The sequence below is a fragment of the Gopherus flavomarginatus genome, chromosome 15 (genome assembly GCF_025201925.1).
Source record: "Gopherus flavomarginatus isolate rGopFla2 chromosome 15, rGopFla2.mat.asm, whole genome shotgun sequence".
Classification (NCBI taxonomy): Eukaryota; Metazoa; Chordata; order Testudines; family Testudinidae; genus Gopherus; species Gopherus flavomarginatus.
The window spans coordinates 12,573,637-12,593,923 of record NC_066631.1 but is presented as its reverse complement, the minus strand read 5'-3'; the positions used below and the strand labels follow the sequence as shown (position 1 = coordinate 12,593,923).

The 20,287-nt window shown below is 47.0% G+C and overlaps 1 protein-coding gene across 2 annotated transcripts in view; it reads right to left on the bottom strand.

Annotated features, from left to right (window-relative positions):
* The window catches only part of BCR (BCR activator of RhoGEF and GTPase), a 128,500-nt gene that overhangs the window by 70,866 nt on the left and 37,347 nt on the right, over window positions 1-20,287 (bottom strand). The window contains exon 1 of one of the 2 annotated variants that reach the window (XM_050924453.1): window positions 4,941-4,997. The exons of the other annotated variant lie outside the window; for it this stretch is intronic. Within the exon in view, the coding sequence (XP_050780410.1) occupies window positions 4,941-4,989 (49 nt within the window). The 5' untranslated portion in view covers window positions 4,990-4,997. Of the gene's footprint in view, window positions 1-4,940; window positions 4,998-20,287 lie in introns of those variants that run through there. 2 annotated transcript variants of the gene reach the window in all.

Sequence of the window (20,287 nt, the reverse complement as noted above, 5' to 3'; positions counted from 1 at the left end):
AACTGAGGGGCTTGTTTGGGGTTTGGGGTGGGGGGTAGGGAGAGTGGGTCTGGGGAATTTATACAAATGATACCCTTAAAACCCAATAAACCAACTGTAGAAGTGAACCTCTGTACTGTACCAAGCACCAGCTAGTTAAATAACTGCAGTGTCTGAGGCCTGGGCCTCTTAGGTCCTCACAGGAACCACCAACACCCTTGTGGTGCCACCCTGAGTTCCCCAAGTCCCAAGACAGTGCAAGAACCACAGGAATGAAAAGTAAAAGCAAATATATGTTCTTTAGAAGGGGCCTTTGCACAGGGGCCTTCCAGAGTCCACCGGAGTTGGTCTAGGCAATGGCTGCCAGGGAGGGAATTGTATGCTGGATCAGGAATAGGGTGACCAAACAGCAAGTGTGAAAAATCAGGACAGGCGCAGGGGGTAAAAGGTGCCTATATAAGACAAAGCCAGAATATTGGGACTGTCCCTATAAAATTGGGACATCTGGTCACCCTAATCAGGAAAGTCAGTGGGAGTTAAAGCCTCTCTTTTATCTGGCACCTCACCAACCGACAAGCTCTATAAACCGGTATTTCTGATCTGCACTGAAAGTCTGGTTTATAGTGTGGTTGGTGCAGGGATGGCAGGGAGCTGGGGCGTGGGAGGGGCTGCAGGGAGCACTCTGGGAATGAGTTTGGGTCTGGGAGGAGACTTGAGGCATGGGAGGAGTTCATGGTGTCAGATTGGGGGTGGGTCGGGATGTTCACCTCCAGAAGCTCCCCACAAGCAGCTTCCTGTCCTTGCTGTTGCTGGCGGAGGCGCGGCCAGGCGGTTCTGCAGACACACTACTTCTGCCCCCCATCCCCAAGCACTGACTCTGCAGCACCCAGCCCATTGGCCGGGAACTACGGCCAATGGGAGCCGTGGAGGCCAGCGTCTGCAGACGCAGGCAGTGTGCCTGCATGCAGAGCCGCCTGGCCACGCCTCCACCAGGAGCAGCAGGGACAGGGATCTGCTGGAGGTGAACATCCTCCCATCCAGCATCCTAAGCCCCCTCCCACAACCTAGCTCCATCCTGGATCCAAACTCCCTCCCAGAGCCCATGCCCTGCAGCCCCTCCCACGCCCCTGCCCTGCACTCCAAACCCTTCCCTCTGAGTTAACTGGCATTTTAATGCCCCCCACAGCCCCGGTTCCCCACCATGCCGTTAAAAAAGCTTTTATTGTAGCATCTATCACCATGGTATCTAAAGGCCTCATGTGGGCCCCTGTACAGTTTGCTAGCCTGACAAGTTTGCAAAATATTGTTATTTAGAGTTTCAGACTGGCATTATCCAATAGAAAAAATCAGCCTCTGTACAGGGCTCTAATCCCATCTTCCTGCCTTTGATTCGGCAAAAGCACTTTCTCCCTCAAAAGTTTCAAGCCACTCACAAATCAGACTGCTTTCTCTCACACACACACGCACATGCAGAGGTGAGATTGTGCTGCTATGCAGAGCTGGAAGCAGGAATATTTCTTTCATTCCCCATGGCCACACTGGATAATTTACTCCATCACTGCTTACGGAGGAGCTGACTCTGAAATCTTTTGGTACGAGCCTCTCTGCTAATTTATTTTAGATTGAATCACTGCACTCTAGGGAACGGTCTCCCCACCTTTGAGCTCCAGAGCTCCCTCTAACCCACACTGCTCTCTTTACCCAAACGAAAAGTCAAGGCACAGAACTGGGATTCAGGAGAGCCAAGTTCTAGTCGCAGCTCTACCCCAGGCTTCCTGGGTCACCTTGAACAATTCACTTAACCTCTCTGTATTTCAGCTTCCCCACTGTAAAATGAGTATAATACTGCCCTCTCTCCCTTCCTTGTAGGAGTATGAATCCATTAGCACTCACAGAGTACTCCGAGATCTGCAAATGGAATGCACTATACAAGCACAAAAATATTCCTATCTAGTCTAGTGATTATTACTATCCTCCCTCTCCTCTCTGTTTGTTCTGGACACTGGGTGCAAACTCATTTGCAGAGTTTTCCACTATCCCAGGGCAGGAGGAGTTTTCTGCTTTTACTCCCCCTGTGAGATAACTCCCACCAACAGAAGGAGCATGTTCTTGTACTCAGAGACCACTAGAGAAGGCCTAGTACTGATAACTGAAGTAGATTTGTCCTTTCCCCCGCCCTGTGATTAAAAGGACTGTTGTTGCTAGGGAAACTAGGTTATTCAGATCCCTCAGAACCCAGTTAGCACAATGTGGCGCAGACTATGAAGCTCTGAAGTCCTATCCACAAGAGTGGAAAGAGTGTTGAGCATAAAGCCAACAGCACAGATACTTTCAGCTGCTCTGGATGCTGTTACTGTAAGAGACAAAAGGAGGCAGCAGCTGTGCCCAAGTAAGAAAGCCAGGTTTCTTGCCCAGCATCTCAGGCAGGTGAGGGCACTCCTTCACACAGTCCAGCAGTGGAGTGGTGTCTCCTTGAGCAACGGGACCTGACCTGGCAGCACATGTTCCGCTGTTAAATCCCACTGAGACAACTCATTTTGTTTATTTTCCAGTCACAGGCTGGAAGTGTTTGTCTCACTCAGCTCTCTAGACCTGAAAAGGTACAGCAGCCAGGGAGAGGGAAGGTGAGCAGTGGGGTCTGCCCGCCTCCCCTTCCCATCAGATACTCACCGGTCTGTCAAGAGACAACAGGTCCCAGGAGGTTCCCAATCACCCCAACCAAATCACCATTGGGATCTCTCCTCCCTGATACAAGAGGCAGTCTATCATATACTCCTGCCCACTCAGAAGAGCAGCAGCAGGCATGGAGATGAGCCTCCACAGCATCCAGTAGTAGCCGCCAATGCCACCTCATTCACATCCTCTCTGATTACCCCCAGGACTCTAGGGGTGAGAAGAAGGCCTGCCTACCTCCCTCCCTCCCATGTACTGGTGACATGCCTGGAGGGCTACTGGGTGGACTACAAAAGCACTTGCTGCTACTCAATTCACTCCACAAACCCCAGGACTCTGGCCTCCATCTCTACAAAGTGGCTTAATTGACACTCATCTCATTTTGCCTGCTTTCCAACTGATCTGATGAGCTTGTGTTGCCTCCCCCTAGCATTCACCTTCATCCCTCTGACCTGTGTCTCTACTCTGTGCTTTCCCCCTTCTCTGTGCCAGTCATCAGCCCACCTATCTCCTGGTCCTTCTCCTCTTCCAATCTCTCCTGCTCTCTTCATGCCCTATAACTTCCTTCACTCACCTCTTCTCAGTTACACACACACACCCACCCCCCCACCCACCACCCCTCACCCTAGAACACCTACATTTAGGTACTGAATATGATCTTTAAGGGATTATTATAATAAAGCTAGGTAAACTGCATTCTCTTATTGTTACCCTTGTCCTCCTCACTTGTCTTACTCAAGAGGAAAATATAAAAATAAATAATAGGTCTTTAAAAATCAGGTTCATCTCATCAGGAACCACAAATGACAAACACATCCATCATACTTGAACAGTTAATGCATGGTGTCACTACAAGACAGTTAAGGTTCCTTGGGAACTTGACTGTGCCCTTCCATACCTTAATATAGTTGGATTTATTTCAAGTTGAACCATAACTCTGAATTTCCTGGGTTATAATACTTGGTTTTGGGATAATATCCCTGCAAATTTTTTTTTACCTAAAAGTTACCAGTCTGTACTCTCAACCTTAACTCCCTCTTTAGATTTTTGGTCTGGCAATAAAACAGACACCAAAACCAAAACTAGAATACACCATCACACCATTTTCCCATGATGCAAGCTGCCTGTAGTCTGGTGTGGGATTCAAACTCAGCACTCCACTTCCGCAAGAATAACCAGATGTGGAGGCCAACCCATGTTCTGTGAATGCAGCTGTGCAAGGTGCTAGGGAGAGTCACTAAGCATTTTCAGGAGTAACATTAAGCATTTTGTTTCCCTGGCATCACTCCCCGAAGTGCAGTAGGAAGGGGCCGATGGTATTCTAGGCTGGTCTACACTGGAAAGGTAGGTCGACCCAGCTATGCCACTAAGGGGTATGAAAAATACCCACCCTGTGCTGATCTAACCACCAGCATAGACTGCACTAGGGTGACGGAAGAACCTTTCCCAGTGCAGTAGGGAGTGTCTACACTGAGGCGCTGCAGCTGTGTGGCTGCAACATTTTAAATGTAGACTCAGCCTCTGTGCCCCCTACCCCAGCTCAGATTCACACACAATAAACACACTGCCAGCCAATCTCTCCCTATAGACAAGATCAAATATCACAGGGAAAGGGGATGTGTGTTTGCCATGTCAAATCCCAGTGGCTTTATTCTGCTCAGCTGGATGAAGAGAAACCGAAGATGCTAAACAGATTCAGAGGAGATTCTGCTCCCAGGGTGCTGTATCTCTTCCATAGATAGGGCAAGTGTATTAGCATGTAAAGAAGCTGTTTAGCAAGTTCCATTCACACACAAAAACAAGTTCATTTAGCAGCAAAAATCCTATTAGTTTGCAAATCTATTCTTTAGTATCAGGAGCATGAAAGCAGAGAGCCTGAGGGAATGAACATCAGCTTCAAGCCAGCTTGTGGCTTCAAATCCTCTCCCCCCCATTGCATATAATAAGGAAATGTTATTTTGCTTTCATTATAACAAAGAGGCTTCCTACAATACCACCCTGTCACGTGTCTAGAGAGAATATCCATGAAATGGGTAAGCACAACCTCTCTAGGGGCCTGGGGCAAGCACTGTGTGCAATGAAGAAAGGTTTAAGGTAGAGAAAGACAAGGGTGCTTAGATGGTCCTTCTCAGCTGGGTGGGAACGATATTGTGCATGGAGCATGCAATGTTACTGGTGCAGCCTGACAAACCCTTATATTGAGTTACTTCTATACCCAGAGTTAAAACAAAGCAGGGCCAAAAGCAGATCCACTGTACAATGATGCCAAGCAGCGGTTCCCTACTCACAGTTATGGCACATGAGGGCCTCTGAGCACACGAACTTATTTAAGCCCATCCCCAAGACAGTACTTCTCTTGATGCTGCCAAACAACAGTAATACCCTCAGAGCATGGTGAGCAGAATTTCAATCATGATTTTAAAATCAGCATGCGGACTTTGGCCAAGCCCTGATTTAGCCTGGCAACAGTAGTGTGTGTTGTGAAGGACAGAAAGGGCTCGGACAGCTTCAGATTAATGGTGTTGGAGCATGTGAAGTCCCAACAGTTCACCTTGTAGTTGGATGTAAACGTTGCATAGGACCAGAGAGGATTAATCCTTGTGGAACTCCACACGGGAAAGAAATGGTGACAAAGGTGCCGTGTCCCATGACTTCCCTAAACATGTCCCACAGCTAATCAGCCTCACATTAAAACTAGAGTCACATGAGGGAGACCCATCATTAGTCTCCATTAGCTGGACCTGGGAGCTCAGCTCTTGGTACTGGCCGTAACAGGCTCTGTATCATCTCCTGAACATTTGGAAGCTGTGGTCTTTTCTTCTGGATATGCAAAGTCACCACAGTGATCTGCACATTTGAAGCCTCTCCCAGCACTATAAGATAATCCCCATGGGGAGCTGGAGTACCTGCAGCGCTGGGAGAGCTCTCTCCCAGCGCTGGCGCCGCGACCACACTCGCACTTCAAAGCGCTGGTGCGAGAGCACTCCCGTGGCAGCACTGTACAGCTGCAAGTGTAGCCAAAACCCCAGTCTTCCTTGGAGATAGTTGGTGATGTGCACACTCCATGGGCTGCCTGTTTGCTAGCTAGTGAGCGACAGCATTTTCATAGCAGCACCTAAAGTCCAGAGTAAGTCTACCTGAAGGAGTGCGTGCTGCTCTATTAATGTCAATTTGTTAGCATGGCAAGCTATACACACGCAGCCAATGGGGGGAGAGAGAGACTCCTTCAGCTACCTGTCAGAGGTGGGCACTGTCCACTCAGCTGCAGAATGAATTAGGGGCTCCTGACTCAAGTGCAGGTTATGTCCCAGCTTCATCAGTTTCTGCCATTTTCTTCCTTCCTCAGTTTTCCCCCACATCACTTCACAATGAGAGTCCTGATCATTTAAAGAAATTGCTTTCTTGTGCTGAAACCACTCACCATCTAGTTACACAGGGCCTGCTCCAAAGCCCTTTAAAGTCAATGTGAGCCTTTCCCATTCGAACGTAATCTGGAGAGTGCAGAAGGCCCACGCCTTTGGAATCCTCCCCAGCTATTCTACATTCCTGGCATCCTTCATAGTTAGACTGGAGACTTTTCCATGTTCAGCTTGTACTGGCAGTATGCATTTCAGATGTTCTCAGTAGAGTAAGTGTCAGGAGCTGGACTCCCGTCTAGTTCCCTTTCCCATTTCTTGCTCAGGATTGTGCAGTCAGGGGAAGTCTAGAAGCTTAATGTAAGTTTTAAGGCACTGGACGTCTGCAATCTGGTCATCAAGAATGGAAAGCCAATTTGACTGTGATGACACATGCATCGGTAGACAGACACACATGCACAAACACACACACAACTGCACACCCTGGAAGCCAATGGGAGTTTTATCACTGACGTCAGTGGGAATAGGAGCAGGACCACAGTGGGTGAGCAGCATCAGTTTCACTAGAGACAGGACAAAAACTAACATGCGGTTATTATTACAAGAGAGACAAAAACAAGCCAGCTCATTTCAGAACAGCAGAAGCTGCATTAGGAACGGAGATAGTTTTAGTTTCCTTTCTGCAAGAGTGTGCCTGGTTTCCAAAAATCCAGTAACTCAAAGCCTAGAGAAAATGGCATGTACTGGCTCCCCACTTTGGAGCTGCTGAGAGTCTCATAGCTGGTGAGGATATATTCTTTGGCAGACGAGCAGATGAACAGACCAAACAATAACCAGCACGCTGCTCCCTACTGTGTTCCCAGCAGCCGTTTCACAGAGAGCTTCATGTCTCCTCCTAACTTCAAACAAAATACTGCAGTGTCAGCTGCTGGAGAGACCGAAGGGATTAAAAAATGAACAGAAAATAGAACAAGTGCCACAGCAGAGGTTATTTTAAAAAATTAAGTAAATAAAAGCCACCACTATGCAAGAGCAGGCTATTTCCTGCAGTTAACTGGAAATGGCGAGAAATTCCTGCCACAGAAGAGGGAAAGTGTCTGTACGAACATGGGTTTGTTCTAAAGGAACACATGGGTCTGAGAGTCAGGAAGGAAGGTCCCTCCCGCAACAGCGGGGGGGGGGGGGGAGACGTACATTTTATTCAACATCATCATGAACATGACTGATAAGAAAACTAGCTTGATTCCAGACCTTCTATCTCCATTCCCCATCAGGATCACCTTTCCTCTGCTGGTATTTTTCTAGTCAATGTGGCTAAATTAAAAGGCCAAGAGGCCAATAAAGTTGGACACTATTCCTGTTTAGGCTGTACATTTAGACACTGAGATCTTATCTGTATGCAGACTAACAAATAAATAAAAAACAAACAAACAAACAAAATCAGACTCATCACCTCTGCCTAGAACAAGCAGTCACTGGACAGATAGGCCCTGTCCATCTACGCCACAACAACAACTCTTTTTGAGCACAGTTATGACCCAAACATGGTGGAGAGGGAAGGGGAAACTGAATGTGTTATAACAAAGGCAGAAATAGGCAGACTGGACTAGATGACTTCTCAAGGTTGTTTCCAGTTGTACGATTCTATGAAACATATTTTTTAAAGCTGGAAGATACCTACGGTAGGACATGACTTTCTACCAGGATTAACAATGTTTGCTTGTTTTTTTTCTTTGCACCAAGGTAAAAGGAGACTGTGAAGACATAGTTGAGGCCACTCCAAGGTTTGTTCTTAGCCAGTATGTAGTGGCTTCCTTCTTGTTCTCCAGAATCCGTTTTCATCAACAAAGTAAGTGCAGGTCTACACTTAAAATACTTCTCCCATCGGCTTAGTTAATCCTGCTCTGCAAGAAGCGGTAGTTGTCTACACTGGTGCTTAGGACAGTACAACTACGTAGCTCAGAGGTGTGGATTATTCACACTCAAGTGAAGTAGTTACACCAAAGTAATTCTGTAGTGTAGACCAGGGATACGTCTCAAGTTCTTACAGCTATGAAGGAAACCGTGAAAACATGACCTGAGTGTAACCGATATAGCCATGTCTGCCTGAGGCTTGGTCTACACTACAGACTTAGTTAAACCAACATATGTCCCTCGCGTGTGAAAAATCCTTATACTGACCTAACCCCCAATGTAGATAGTGTGATGTCAACAAGAAGGCTTCTCCCATTGACATTGTTACCGCCTTTTCTGGGGGAGTGGATACCTACATCGATGGGAGCAGCTCTCCCATCGGCATAGGTAGCGTCTTCACTAAGCGCTACAGCTGCATCAGGGCACGCCTACACTACAAAATTAAGTTGACCTAAATTACGTTAGCCTACTGCCACTGCAGTAATTACATTGCTCCTTGTGTCTGTGGTGTGCGTCCTCATCAGCAGCACTTGTACTGATTGTACTGTCAGTGCGGGGTATTGTGGGAAGGCTTCTGAAAGCCAGTAACAGTTGACGTAAGCAACAGCGTCTACAATAACACCATATCAACCTATCTACATCGACATTGACTTTTATGGACACTGACTCAGTGAGGATGACGCAAGGCATCTTATGTTGACTTAACTCTGTAATATAGACCAGGCCTCAGTGCAGCTTCACCCCTGCAGTGCTCGACATGTAGACAAGTGCAAAGACCATGAAAAAACAGCTCTGAAGTGTGAACTGCCTGATTCATTCCAATGGGTGTTTACTCATATGCCAACGATGGCACTTTAGATGTCAACATGGTTAACTATTCCTCTGCTGCTCAAACCATGTAAAAGAGAGAGAGAGAGAGAGAGAGAGATCATATTATGAAGATCTACTCAGATTAAAAAGGAGCCAAGCCCCAGGACTCCAGCAGGACATTGGAGCCACACTCTGGGGGGAAAACAAACTTGAGGAGCTCACAGGCCATGCATTTATCTGAGCCTCACTAAGAGGCAGCCAAGCCCAAAGAGGCCAGAGAGCTGCATGGTCATATTTTGAACATCTGCACAAGCTACAGAGAATAGCATTTCATTTTAGCATTTTGAATGTGTGGGTCTTAATCTGTGGGCAGAGCTTGGAAGAATACCATTTCTCCACCCCAATTTGAGCCTGGGCCAGTAGGTTATTTCTGTACTGTAGACAGAGTTGTAGCTTGCCCAGGGGCTGGCTACTGTTTCACACTGCAGTCTTCAAAAGACAATTAAGCTCAAATACCTGTGAGATAAGGACAATCCAAGAGGAGCCCATGTCTTGAGACAACAGAACTCTGGAGGAGACGGGCTAGCTAGCAAGGTTTCCTGCTGAGAAAGAGGTCTCTGGGAAGGAAGGCAATGGTTCCACTTTAGCCTGGATGCACTTGCAAGAAGCAGCCAAGTAATAACCTAAGCAATATGACATTGGTGAGGAGAGACTGCATTTGACAGAGAAGCCCAAGCTAGATATTGTATTGAAGCAGCTTCAGAGGCGAGGGATGCATCTTCAGCCCACAGCCTTCACCTGGAGGAGGGAACACACTACACCGTTCTGCAGTGTTGCATATGAGGAGTCCCCTTTTCCAGGGTCTGCAAGTACAAGGCTCCAACAGGCAGAGTCAAGTTGTAATAGCCTACATAAATAATGTAATACCAAAGCTTTGCCCGATTTCCAACAGGGCATCCACAAAGTAAAGCGCCATTGCTGAAGGTGCCCCATGTCAGCCAGTCACACGCTAGTTCCAAGTAGTTTTCCTGCACAAAAGGCCACGTAGAAGAAAGCCCACGGTCTCATTTTCAAATATACTGAGCTCCCACATTGCCCACTAACTTCGCCAAGAGCTGAGAGTGCTCAGCACCACAAGCACACAGACTGCATGCTGATCTAGGACCAGCGAGGCAGGAGAGGTGGTACTCGGATTAGAGCCTGGCTGTCTGAGCACACAGAACACAGCTGTGATTTCCACATGGCTGGCTCTACAAGAGCAGCAGTTCAGAAGCTGGAATGCACAAGGGGTGGGGTAGGGGAAGGGAGAAAAGTGTGAGAGGGAATTACCTGTGAAAATACAAGCAAGCTGCTCTCCTTGCTGCAGGCCCCACACAAGCCTTTGTGTTACAGTCCAGCGAGGATTGTTAGTAACAAAGAAACACAATACAGGGCTAGTCACAAGGGAAACAACTTTTTGAGTGATTTTTGACTTGTCTGAAAGATCCCCCTTTCCTTTCCCCTAAGCTGATGGTGATTTACTAGAGGATTCCCTGGTACCAGTGCATAAAAAATGTCAAGATCGACTACGCATGCTGTGTGACTGTGAGAGAGATGAATTATCTGGGGTAATTTCACATTGGCTTTTGCTCAGAGGGAGGGTCCAGGGGTAGTGGAGTTTGCAATTATTGTCACCCCAACCTTCCATTTCTCTTCTCATCTCCTGACCCAGGTCTGAGCCAGCAATTCAGCTTGTAGAAGAACACAACAAGAGCTTCTCTGTGACCTGGCACTTACTCTTTTTCAGCACCTGTAATGTCCCGAGGATAGCCCCTCCACATTCTGGAACAGGAACTGGCTGCACCCAGAAAATCCTCCCCAGGTTTCACACTGAGCCCAGAGCATTGTTTGGACAAGATTTTGAGAGTTCAGGGAGGGACATGTGGATACACATGGCACAGTGAATAGGGCCCAACCAAATTCATGGCCACGAAAAATGCATCACCATGAAATGTGGTCTTTTGTGTGCTTTTACCCTATGCTGCACAGATTTCACATCCTGACCCAAAAGGGAGTTGCAGGAGGGTTGCACAGTTATTTCAGGGGGGATCGCAATGTTGCCGCCCTTGCTTCTGCACTGCTTTCAGAGCTGGATGGACGGAGAGCGGTGGCTGTTGGCCGGGCCCCCAGCTCTGAAGGCAGCACCCTGCCAGCAGCAGTGCAAAGTAAGGGTGGCAATACCATACCATGCCACCCTTACCTCTGGCACTGCTGCCTTCAGAGCTGGACGGCCAGAGGGTAGCGGCTGCTGACCAAGGGGCACAGCTCTAAAGGCAACAGCCTAGAAGTAAGGGTGGCAATACCATACCAGGCCATCTTTCCTTCTGCGCTGCTGCTGGCAAACAGCTCCGCCTTCAGAGCCGGGCCCCAGGCCAGCAGTCACCACTGCCCAACTCTGAATACACCACTGCAAGCAGCAGTGTAGAAGTAAGGGTAGAAGTACCGCGACCCACCCACAACTCCTTTTTGGGTCTCGACCCCTACAATTACAGCACCATGAAACTTCAGATTTAAATATCTGAGACCATGAAATGTATGATCTTTTAAATCCTATGACCATGAAATTGACCAAACTGGACCATGAATTTGATATGGCCCTAACAGTGAATGATAAAGCTCTTCGCTGTTAATACCTAGATTCAAGTCCCTGTGCTTTAAGCTGCTCCCCATAACCCGTGTCACAACAATACTTTCCAGCAGAGCTCAAAGCACTTTACAAATGTTAATTAAGTCTCAAACCCTTGTTTGATAGGTACTTTTATTATTAGGCTCATGTTATGGGTGGGTAAACTGAAGCAGGAAGCAATTAAGTGACTGATCTGAAGTCACACAGCAAGCAGGTGGTACAGCTGGAAATCGGACCCAGGAGTCCTGGCTCTTATTCCCCACGATCTAACCACTAACCAGATACTTTAAAATACAACACTGTCAAGAGAAATGTCTCTGATTTTTTTTTAAAATAGCTTTTTCCTGCCTTTCCACTGGCCTCCCACTCTCTCTACCCATTGGAGACGGCGAGTCCTTCCCTGGGGAGTAAATACTGAGAATCCAGAAGGACTAAGCCACCATAATCACCAGGATCTGACACTAGCACTTAAAGCCTGTTTCTAAAGACAAGCCTAAACAAATCAATTATTCACCACAGTAATGACCTACTTAAGAAATCAGGGCTGGGATCCGCCAAGAGCTTCATTTTGCTCCAGAACAAGTGGATTTAATAAGGAAAACAAACAGATATAGTTAGAGCAGCTCCTGTCAGGCTGCCATTGTATCAGCCACTAATCTGAGCTGTTAGAGGAGCTGCTAATACACAGTCCAAGGCAGCTTACCCAGCAGGCAGGAACTGGACACCATCTCCCATTGTTTCAGTCACCACTCAGCAGCTCCTCCTTCCACTAACTCTGGCACCCCATCTGGGTGCTGGAAAGAGCCTGCAGACTGCCAGAGCAGTAAACAGATCAAACAATTGTGACAGGTGCTTAATCATCATCCTTGTCATTGCTACCTCTTGCACTGGACAACATTCAATCCCAAGTTTTGGCAGGGAGAAGCAACCCCAAATCCACGGGTGGCTAAGAAGAGAAGCCTTAATGGGGCACCTGCAGCCACTAATGACAAAACCCCAAAATGGCAGCCCAGGAACGTGATGGCTCCCACAGCACTGCCAGAGACCATGAGTGATACACAGGGGCCTGATTTCTAACACAAGGCAAAACATTACCAAACTGAGCTCATCTCGTACACGACCCTATTGCAAATAAGCATGTGCCCCAGCACTCTGACTACACAGCCCAGGAAAAGGGAAAGGACTGAAATGACCCCAGTCCTGTGGGTCAGCAAAGTCTGCAAGATGCAGAAACAATCTGACATTACTTTCTACTACACTCTGTTTCTGACCTGGCGGAGCATTTTAGAGGGGGTGTGGTGGAAAAGGTGCTCCTGAAATGACCAGCCAGACACAAAGTCACTTTTATATCCCATGCAGTGCCAGCTGTGTGCATACACCTAATACGCACCAAGAACCATCATCACACTCCTGCACTGACACAGCTGTGGCTGGCGGGCAACTCTAAAGGCCAAGAGCCTTCTATCTTTGTTCCCACTATAGAATATTTATTTACTTATTTTAATCACCCCTCTTTCATACAGCAGTTGGATGCACTTTGATGTATTTCACTAGGACACAGAAAACCTCTGCCCTCTTTTAAACAGAACAAATGTAAAATCAGAAGCAAATAAACACAGCCAGGGGAAAAATAAAGGGACGCTTGTGCAGAGATGCTATATTTAGGCCCTGCTTTACTAGGACTATTACAGAAACTTGGAAGATGTGCTAGCTCGATGCTTGGTCGAGCCTTAAAGCTTCCAGCTATTTGATGCGGCCCTGGAACAGCAGTTCAGACACTCGGCTGCAGGGAGCCAATACTGTTCGGCAGCACAGGGTCTTGTTCCCTGCACAGCCTCAGTGTACAGCTACATTTCCTGGGATTAATAATACACTTTCACCTGTAGCAGCAGCGGCTATGTTATCCTGCAAAAAAGGCTAATGTCACGCTGAGGTGTATTAACAGGAGTGTCGTATGGACGACACAGGAGGCAATTGTCCTGCGCTACCTGGCACTGGTGAGGCCTCCGCAGGAGTACTGTGTCTGGTTCTGGGCACCACCTTTAGGAAAGATGTGGACAAACTGCAGAGTCCAGATGAGAGCTATGAAAAAAAGTGATAAAAAATTTAGAAAATTTGACCTGTGAGGAAAGGTTAGAAGGGAGGGGGGCATGTTTAGTCTTGAGAAAAGCAGACTGAAGGGGGACCTGATAAAACAGTCTTCAGGTATACTAAGGGCCATTATAAAGAGGATGGTGATTCATTGTTCTCCATGTCCACTGAAGGTAGGACGAGAAGTAACAGGCTTCATCTTCAGCAAGGAAGATTTAGGTTACATAGTAGGAAAAACCTCCTAAATCTAAGGAAAGTTAAGCACTGAAATAGGCTTCCAAGGGAGGCTGTGGAATCTCTGTCACTGGAGATTGTCCAACCTGTTCTTAAACACCTGTCAGGGCTGGTCTAGACATACTCAGTCATACCTCAGTGATGGAGGATGGACCAGAGGACCTCTGGAGGTCCCTTCCAGCCCTACATTTCTATGATTCTGACATGTCACCTGAGAGCTGGAGGACTGGTGAAGATGGCAGGGCTCGTGTGTTTGAGAACTATGATAGAACCTAGTGGCCCCGGTCAAGGCCTCACTGGGCCAGGTACTGTATGCACACATAACAAAAGACGGTCCCCACCCCGAAGAGTTAGGTTTAGTCTGAACCAAAGAAAAAGCCCAGAACTTAACTTTAAATACTTTCCACTTTCCAGTGGGTCAGAGCCATGCATTATTTCCATAGCCCCAGAGATAATCTATGTAATGCACCATGCCTATTTACTAGGATTCATATAAATGCACCCATCCAGCACTCTGGGCACACATTCAGTTGTAAAAACCACACACAGCAACTGGAACTCTTGGACAGAAAGAAAAAAGTTAAATTAAGCCATGCAGATACCCCTCTCAGATTTCCCCCCAGAAGTAAAGCCTCTCTCACCTCACCCCCAACTATTCAAACCAACCAAACAAAAAACCCATGGAAAAACAAAACAGACATTGTACTGTGCCCTGGAAGGTGAACAAATTTAGGCTCTTGACATAGAAATAAGCAAGGAGGGGGCGGGGGAGATGTTTCAAAAAATGCCTACCTGACTCAGGAGCTAAAGTCTCATTTTCCAAAGTCACTTGGGTAAAATTTTCAAAAGCACTGTCTTAAGAGACTTGCAATCTAACTGCAGACAGTGAGTATAAAATGTCTTATATAGGCAATGAGTATAAAACGTCACTTGGTAAGGGTGGGAGGGGAAATAGATGGCAAAAGGGGAGAGAAGGTTCTCAGACTTTTTTTTTTGGTACACTCCGTTACAACCGTTTGAGTTGTCATTTTCGTGGTAGTGAATTTCTAACCCCACCCATCTCCATCTATGGTTGGACACTGGTGAGGCAACAGGTAAGAACAGCCCCCCAATCCCAAAGCTAGTGTCTCTGCAAATCACATTAGTGTATGGAGGATCCATTTTCTGTTAGTGGAAGGAATACAGCATTGGCCAATAAATCCAGCTGTGCTGAATGATAATTTTGCCCTCAGTTGGATTTTCAGGAATATCCTGGGGGTTTTTTTTTACGAGACATAAGGGAGGAAAAAAATGAAGTGTTGCCCCTTCCTTATACCTTCAAACACAGCAGCCAGGAAACAAACACTCAAAGGACCCATAAGACCCTGCACAGACGACCCAGGCACATTAATGGATCTTAATAGCTTCTTTTGTTCACAAGGGTGAAAGCAGAATCCATTGTGCAAGGTGATAGCCTCCTGAGCGGAGCTACGGTGCCTTTCTATCTACCAACTAACTCAAGGCAGGCAGACCCATAAACCTTCCCGGTGTACCTTTGTTCGGAAGCGCTCTCCAGCATGAATGGGAAAAACTCCACTCCACTGAGGATAGTTAGAGTGTCCCATCCGCATGTGACCAGCAGCTGATCCATTGTGAAGCTTGGGCTGGGGAGGAGGTGCAAACATATCTCACCCTGGTGATCCATTTCTAAAGGAAGCATCAGTTGCAACGTTAGCTAGACATGGTCTTTAAGCATACAGCGCCACACACTAGTTTATGTCTCATGGTCCCATTCCCAATTGGCTTGCTTCATCTAATGCTCCCCAGATTATAGGCAAGCCAGAGGACCTTAAAGCAAGGCCCTTCCTCCAAAGCTTCCCCGAGGGGGTTTATCCTTCAGAGTGCAATTACACAGAGGTCACACACTGCTGCTCTGCCTCATTCAGGAGAGGCAAGTCCCAGGAGCAGGGCTTCTCAGGAGCTGAAGTGCCCACATAAGGGACATTCAGTAGGTAACCATAAAGTGCTGTTGCTGCTGCCGTTTCTTGGTTACTTGGGTTTTAGCACAACATATGAGCCTGAAACCATGGCAGTTCCCTCCCGCAGGGGAAGATGAGCACTGATGGGTCTCTAGAGAACAGCAGCTGTTACTCCCTCTCCGAGCAGCTTCTGGGAAGCAGAGTTCGCTGTGGGACTCGGCAAGAGGCCAAGGGGTGAAAAGCAATATTTAGAAACAGCAGGAGCTGCAGCACAGCCGCCTCATGGTGCACAGACTTCTCTAATGGGATTACTGACTATCAGCCACTCTCAGCGGGGGCTCTTTATGCCAGGCTGGCACCTCTCCCAGGAAAAGCTGGGTAACAGAGGCACAACAACCCAGCACGCTCTAGTCAAGAATTATCCCCCTTTGAGGATCCGGGAAAAGCAGTCAGGACAGCAGGGGGTCTTGCTAAATGAGAATATTAACACTGAAAATGCCAGCTATCTGCTGAACAGCTCTTAACCCAATAGGTGCCCTTTGATGAGGGAGATTATCCCTTCTTCCTGCCCTTCGGGTAGGCATGTGTGACAGGGGAACTTTATGCTCTCAGGACACTCGCTGTAGATGGCCACATGCCTCAGCACTGCCAGAATCTGTGTGTTCTTCCATCCAGTTTAATGAAATCATTACTTACAGGTGCTATTTTTCGGCGGGTGGGTGGAAATTACAGCGAGGGGAGTGGGAATGCAGGCACCACACACCTTGTCCATATTCACCAACTGTGGTGCGCCGCAAATATTTCAAGAGAGAGCCTGGGGACAGGGACCACAACTCCACAGCCCCCTCCAAAATTTGTAACTGTGAACCTTAAAATATGCAGTTTCCAGCACTGTAGAAAGTCTCTCATCCAGACATGACTCCCTTTTCAAGAACATAAACAGTCCTGAATTCATGGCCTTCTCTCCAAGGTACAAACAGAAACGGTCCCACTCCGGGACTCTGAGATTAGGGCAGCCTCACCTCTCGCTACTGCTTCTTCCTGTCTGGTATGTAAAGCTGTTGGGCCTGGCTGCCCATCACCTCCCACACTCTTAGCCCTTTCATAGAATATCAGGGTTGGAAGAGACCTCAGGAGGTCATCTTTTGGCCCCTGAATCCTCTCAACAAGCACAGGACAGGGAAGGGTTTTTGAGTCTGAATATTCTCACCCCAGTGTCCAGAGTCCACGACACCCAGCTGGGTACTATACCCCATCACTGTACCCAAAACCAGGCCGAGGCACAAGGGCACAGAGCAGGCTGCCTGGCAGGATGCTGCACTTTTATCAGAAGTACGTTCTGCACAGAGAGCATTGCAAAAGGCTCTTGGCCTCCCTGGGAGCCCACTAAAAATTCTCTTCTCCTACTGAGCGCTGGTCACATGATACAGAGATCCCGAGAATGCTCCAGCGTGGGTACAGCACACAGCCCTCCACAGCTGAAGGCCTGTGAACAATGAGAGGCCATTGTTGTATTGCTTGTCAGAGAGCTGCAGGCACTGAGTACTCAGCTCAGCCAGTTATGTGGTTATGAGCCTGGTCTCAAAACACCATATTCCCTTTTCCACCATATCAAATGGCCAAAGTGATGGGCCCAAACACTGTATGCAAGATATATATTTGAAGCAAAAAAAACAAAACAAGAACAGGCAGCCACGAATAGAGCCTTTTATGTCAGGTCTCAGACCATCTGGCTGCTGGATATTTTAAATCTTTTTCTCCACTGCCTGTGGTTAACCGAGTTCAACATGAGAAGAGGAGGGAACGGCCTCCAGTAACACACTACTTAGCTTCTGCTTTAAATGGCAACAGCTTCCAATTTTGCTTCACCAAGTGGAACTGAATATTAACATTTCCCATCACCAAAATCACTTACTTCATATAGTTAGTTACTTACAATCGACCAGCAGGGCTGGTTTTCAAGGCCTTTTTCTGGTTTCCAACAGTGATCTCCCCCTGTTCTCGTGCTAGAGTGAAGACAAGTGCTCCTCCCCAAGAGAAAAACCTCTCTCTCTCGAATTACAAAAACCCATGAGAACAAGACTTTGGTTGAATCAATCATTTGCTGCTATAAGTTCTATGTAACCACTTGGAGGGAGGAAGCTGAGATTTCTTAGCTACCATCACATTAGAAGTCTGGACCACACACACGAGATGAAAAGAGAAGAAGAGGTGAACATGGGCTCCTGACAGGCAGGTGCAGTGCTAACTAACGGCAGGGCTGTTATAAGAATTCAGTTGTTACAATGGGAAACCATTCCACCCATGGAACATCATTCTTCCCACAGGCAAAACATCTACACAGACACTGGACGTTCTTTCAACATATCATACCTATACAATTTCCCAGTAAGCCGTGTGATAGCCTGGATTCCTCAGGAAGTCTGCGCTATCGAAGTGCCCTTGTAAGCACCTACTGCACTTGAGAAAAGAAGAGACACAAAAGATGTGAATGACTGTGTGGGAATACATATTTAAGGCTCGTTTGCTAACATGTTACCTGGCTTGTTTCCTAGCTACTGCCAAGACAGGCAACAATTCACTTACATATGTGTAGTGCAGAAACAACAGTTTTCCAGCACTTGACGTTGGCATAGGGCAGAGCAGCCTGTGGTCAGAACTCAGCATGACTGGCACATGTCTCTGGCATGCCCATCTCTCCTAAGGAGGGTGGGGAAGGAATTCAAAACACTGATAAAATCAGAACAGCTGGGTTACTGGCACAGAAAATTCACTCGAGAGAGAACAGAAGAGATGATGGCTTCCCTAAAAATGACAGCTAGAGAAGGGGGAACCTCCTGGCATGTGGGAAAACAAGACAGGAAGCAGCTTCCAGACTCCCTAGACTGCTGGAGACTAAGAGTGCCCCAGGAGCTGGAACCCAGTCACAATTAACATTAAACACTGTACAAGCAACCACTCTAGCCTGGAGATAAACAGAACCTCCCACCACCCCTCATGGTCAATATCATTCGCAAGAGTGAAGATCATCACAAATTCACTATTCCATAGTCTAATCCCATCAGAACGAAGAATTTTTCAGCACCCTGCAGACATGCACAGCAGACTCTACTGTTCAGTCAGTGGTATCCAGTGAGCAGTCACCTTCCTACTGAGAGTAAACTCAGATTCCATTTTATGATACAAAAGGGAAAGAAGGAAGAAGACTACTTGACTCCTTCTCTACCAAGTCCATCATCATCCCAATTTAATCACTGTGAAAGCCTGTCATCTCTCCATGTAGGCTGTACAGACAGTGCCATGGTTGGAACTTCTCGTATGGCTGGGATATCTCAGCACATGTTATACATACCCCTCCCAAACCAAGCACACGAGCTGGAACAATCTGGAGTGCACTGAAAGGTACACTAGAAAAAAAACAAAGTGACAGGAATCCATGAAATAATGGGTGAGCTAGTGAGACAGGCTCACAAAGGGACTGGTTGATGGAAGGAGTGCAGGATTAGCTCGGCACGCTGGCACCAGGACATATAACCCAGGCATTGCAAAGCTGTATTAAAATGTCTCTCACTCCCTCTCAACTCGCTACAGGAAACAACAAAAAGTAATGCTTTGTGCAAGTGTCTTTACAAATAAAGGGGGTCCGCATTGTCAGAGCTTGCCAAGGCAGACTATTAGGACAATTCAGGGTGCAAAACCCTTCTCTCTCTTCTTGTCCCTCATTGTTTAGGCTTCCATGTCACAGTACTTTCTGTCTGCTGGGGAAGCAGCCCAGGTATCTCCATGTGAACAGGCACAAAGTATCCAACAGCACCAATTTCTCACTTCCTTTGCTCTCTCAATAAATCTGATTTGTACTACGTTTAATTTTTCTTTCTTTTATCAAGATGCATGTAATAGAAAAGTCATGCAGGCCATGACTAGAGAGGCCATTATACAGATTTTACAGCAGCAGATCAGGAGTCAGGACCCCAGGGTTCTATCCTGCCTTGGCCACTAACTCAGTGTATGATTCTGGGCAAGTCAGTATCTCTCCATGCCTCAGTTTCCTCATCTTTAAAATAGAGATAATGCCTACTTCATAGAAGTGTTCAGAGGCTTGGGTTGTTAACATTTGCAAAGTTCTCTGATATCCTTGGATGAAAGAGCCTGTAGATCCTTGGAGGATAGGATGGATGGTAAGGGATTTGTTACTACTGGGCATGGCTGTATGGGCAGTCTTATGCTCTGAGGCTTTGGCTTATGTGATCCTCATGTTCTGCATTTCTTTTTTTAACTGATTTCTGAACTGGGAATTAACATTCATTAATTAACAGAGTGAATTAACATCTATTCCTGCATGCTGCTTCACATTTCTCTTTGTGCTATCAAATCCGTCAGTCCCTCTCACACTAGTGACAAACGGTAGCGTATATGCCTTACCAAAGCCTCTCATAAGCTTTGTAAGTTTTCAGCTGATGGTTAACCAAAGGTTTGTTAGGATAATAGAACTATTACCCTAAAAACTATTTTGCTGTCCTGTACTCTAAGAAAACCTGGTACTAGAAAGGAGCCACAATGGGCTGTTCATGACCATCTGGCAGATCTGCCACCCAACAGGGCGTGCA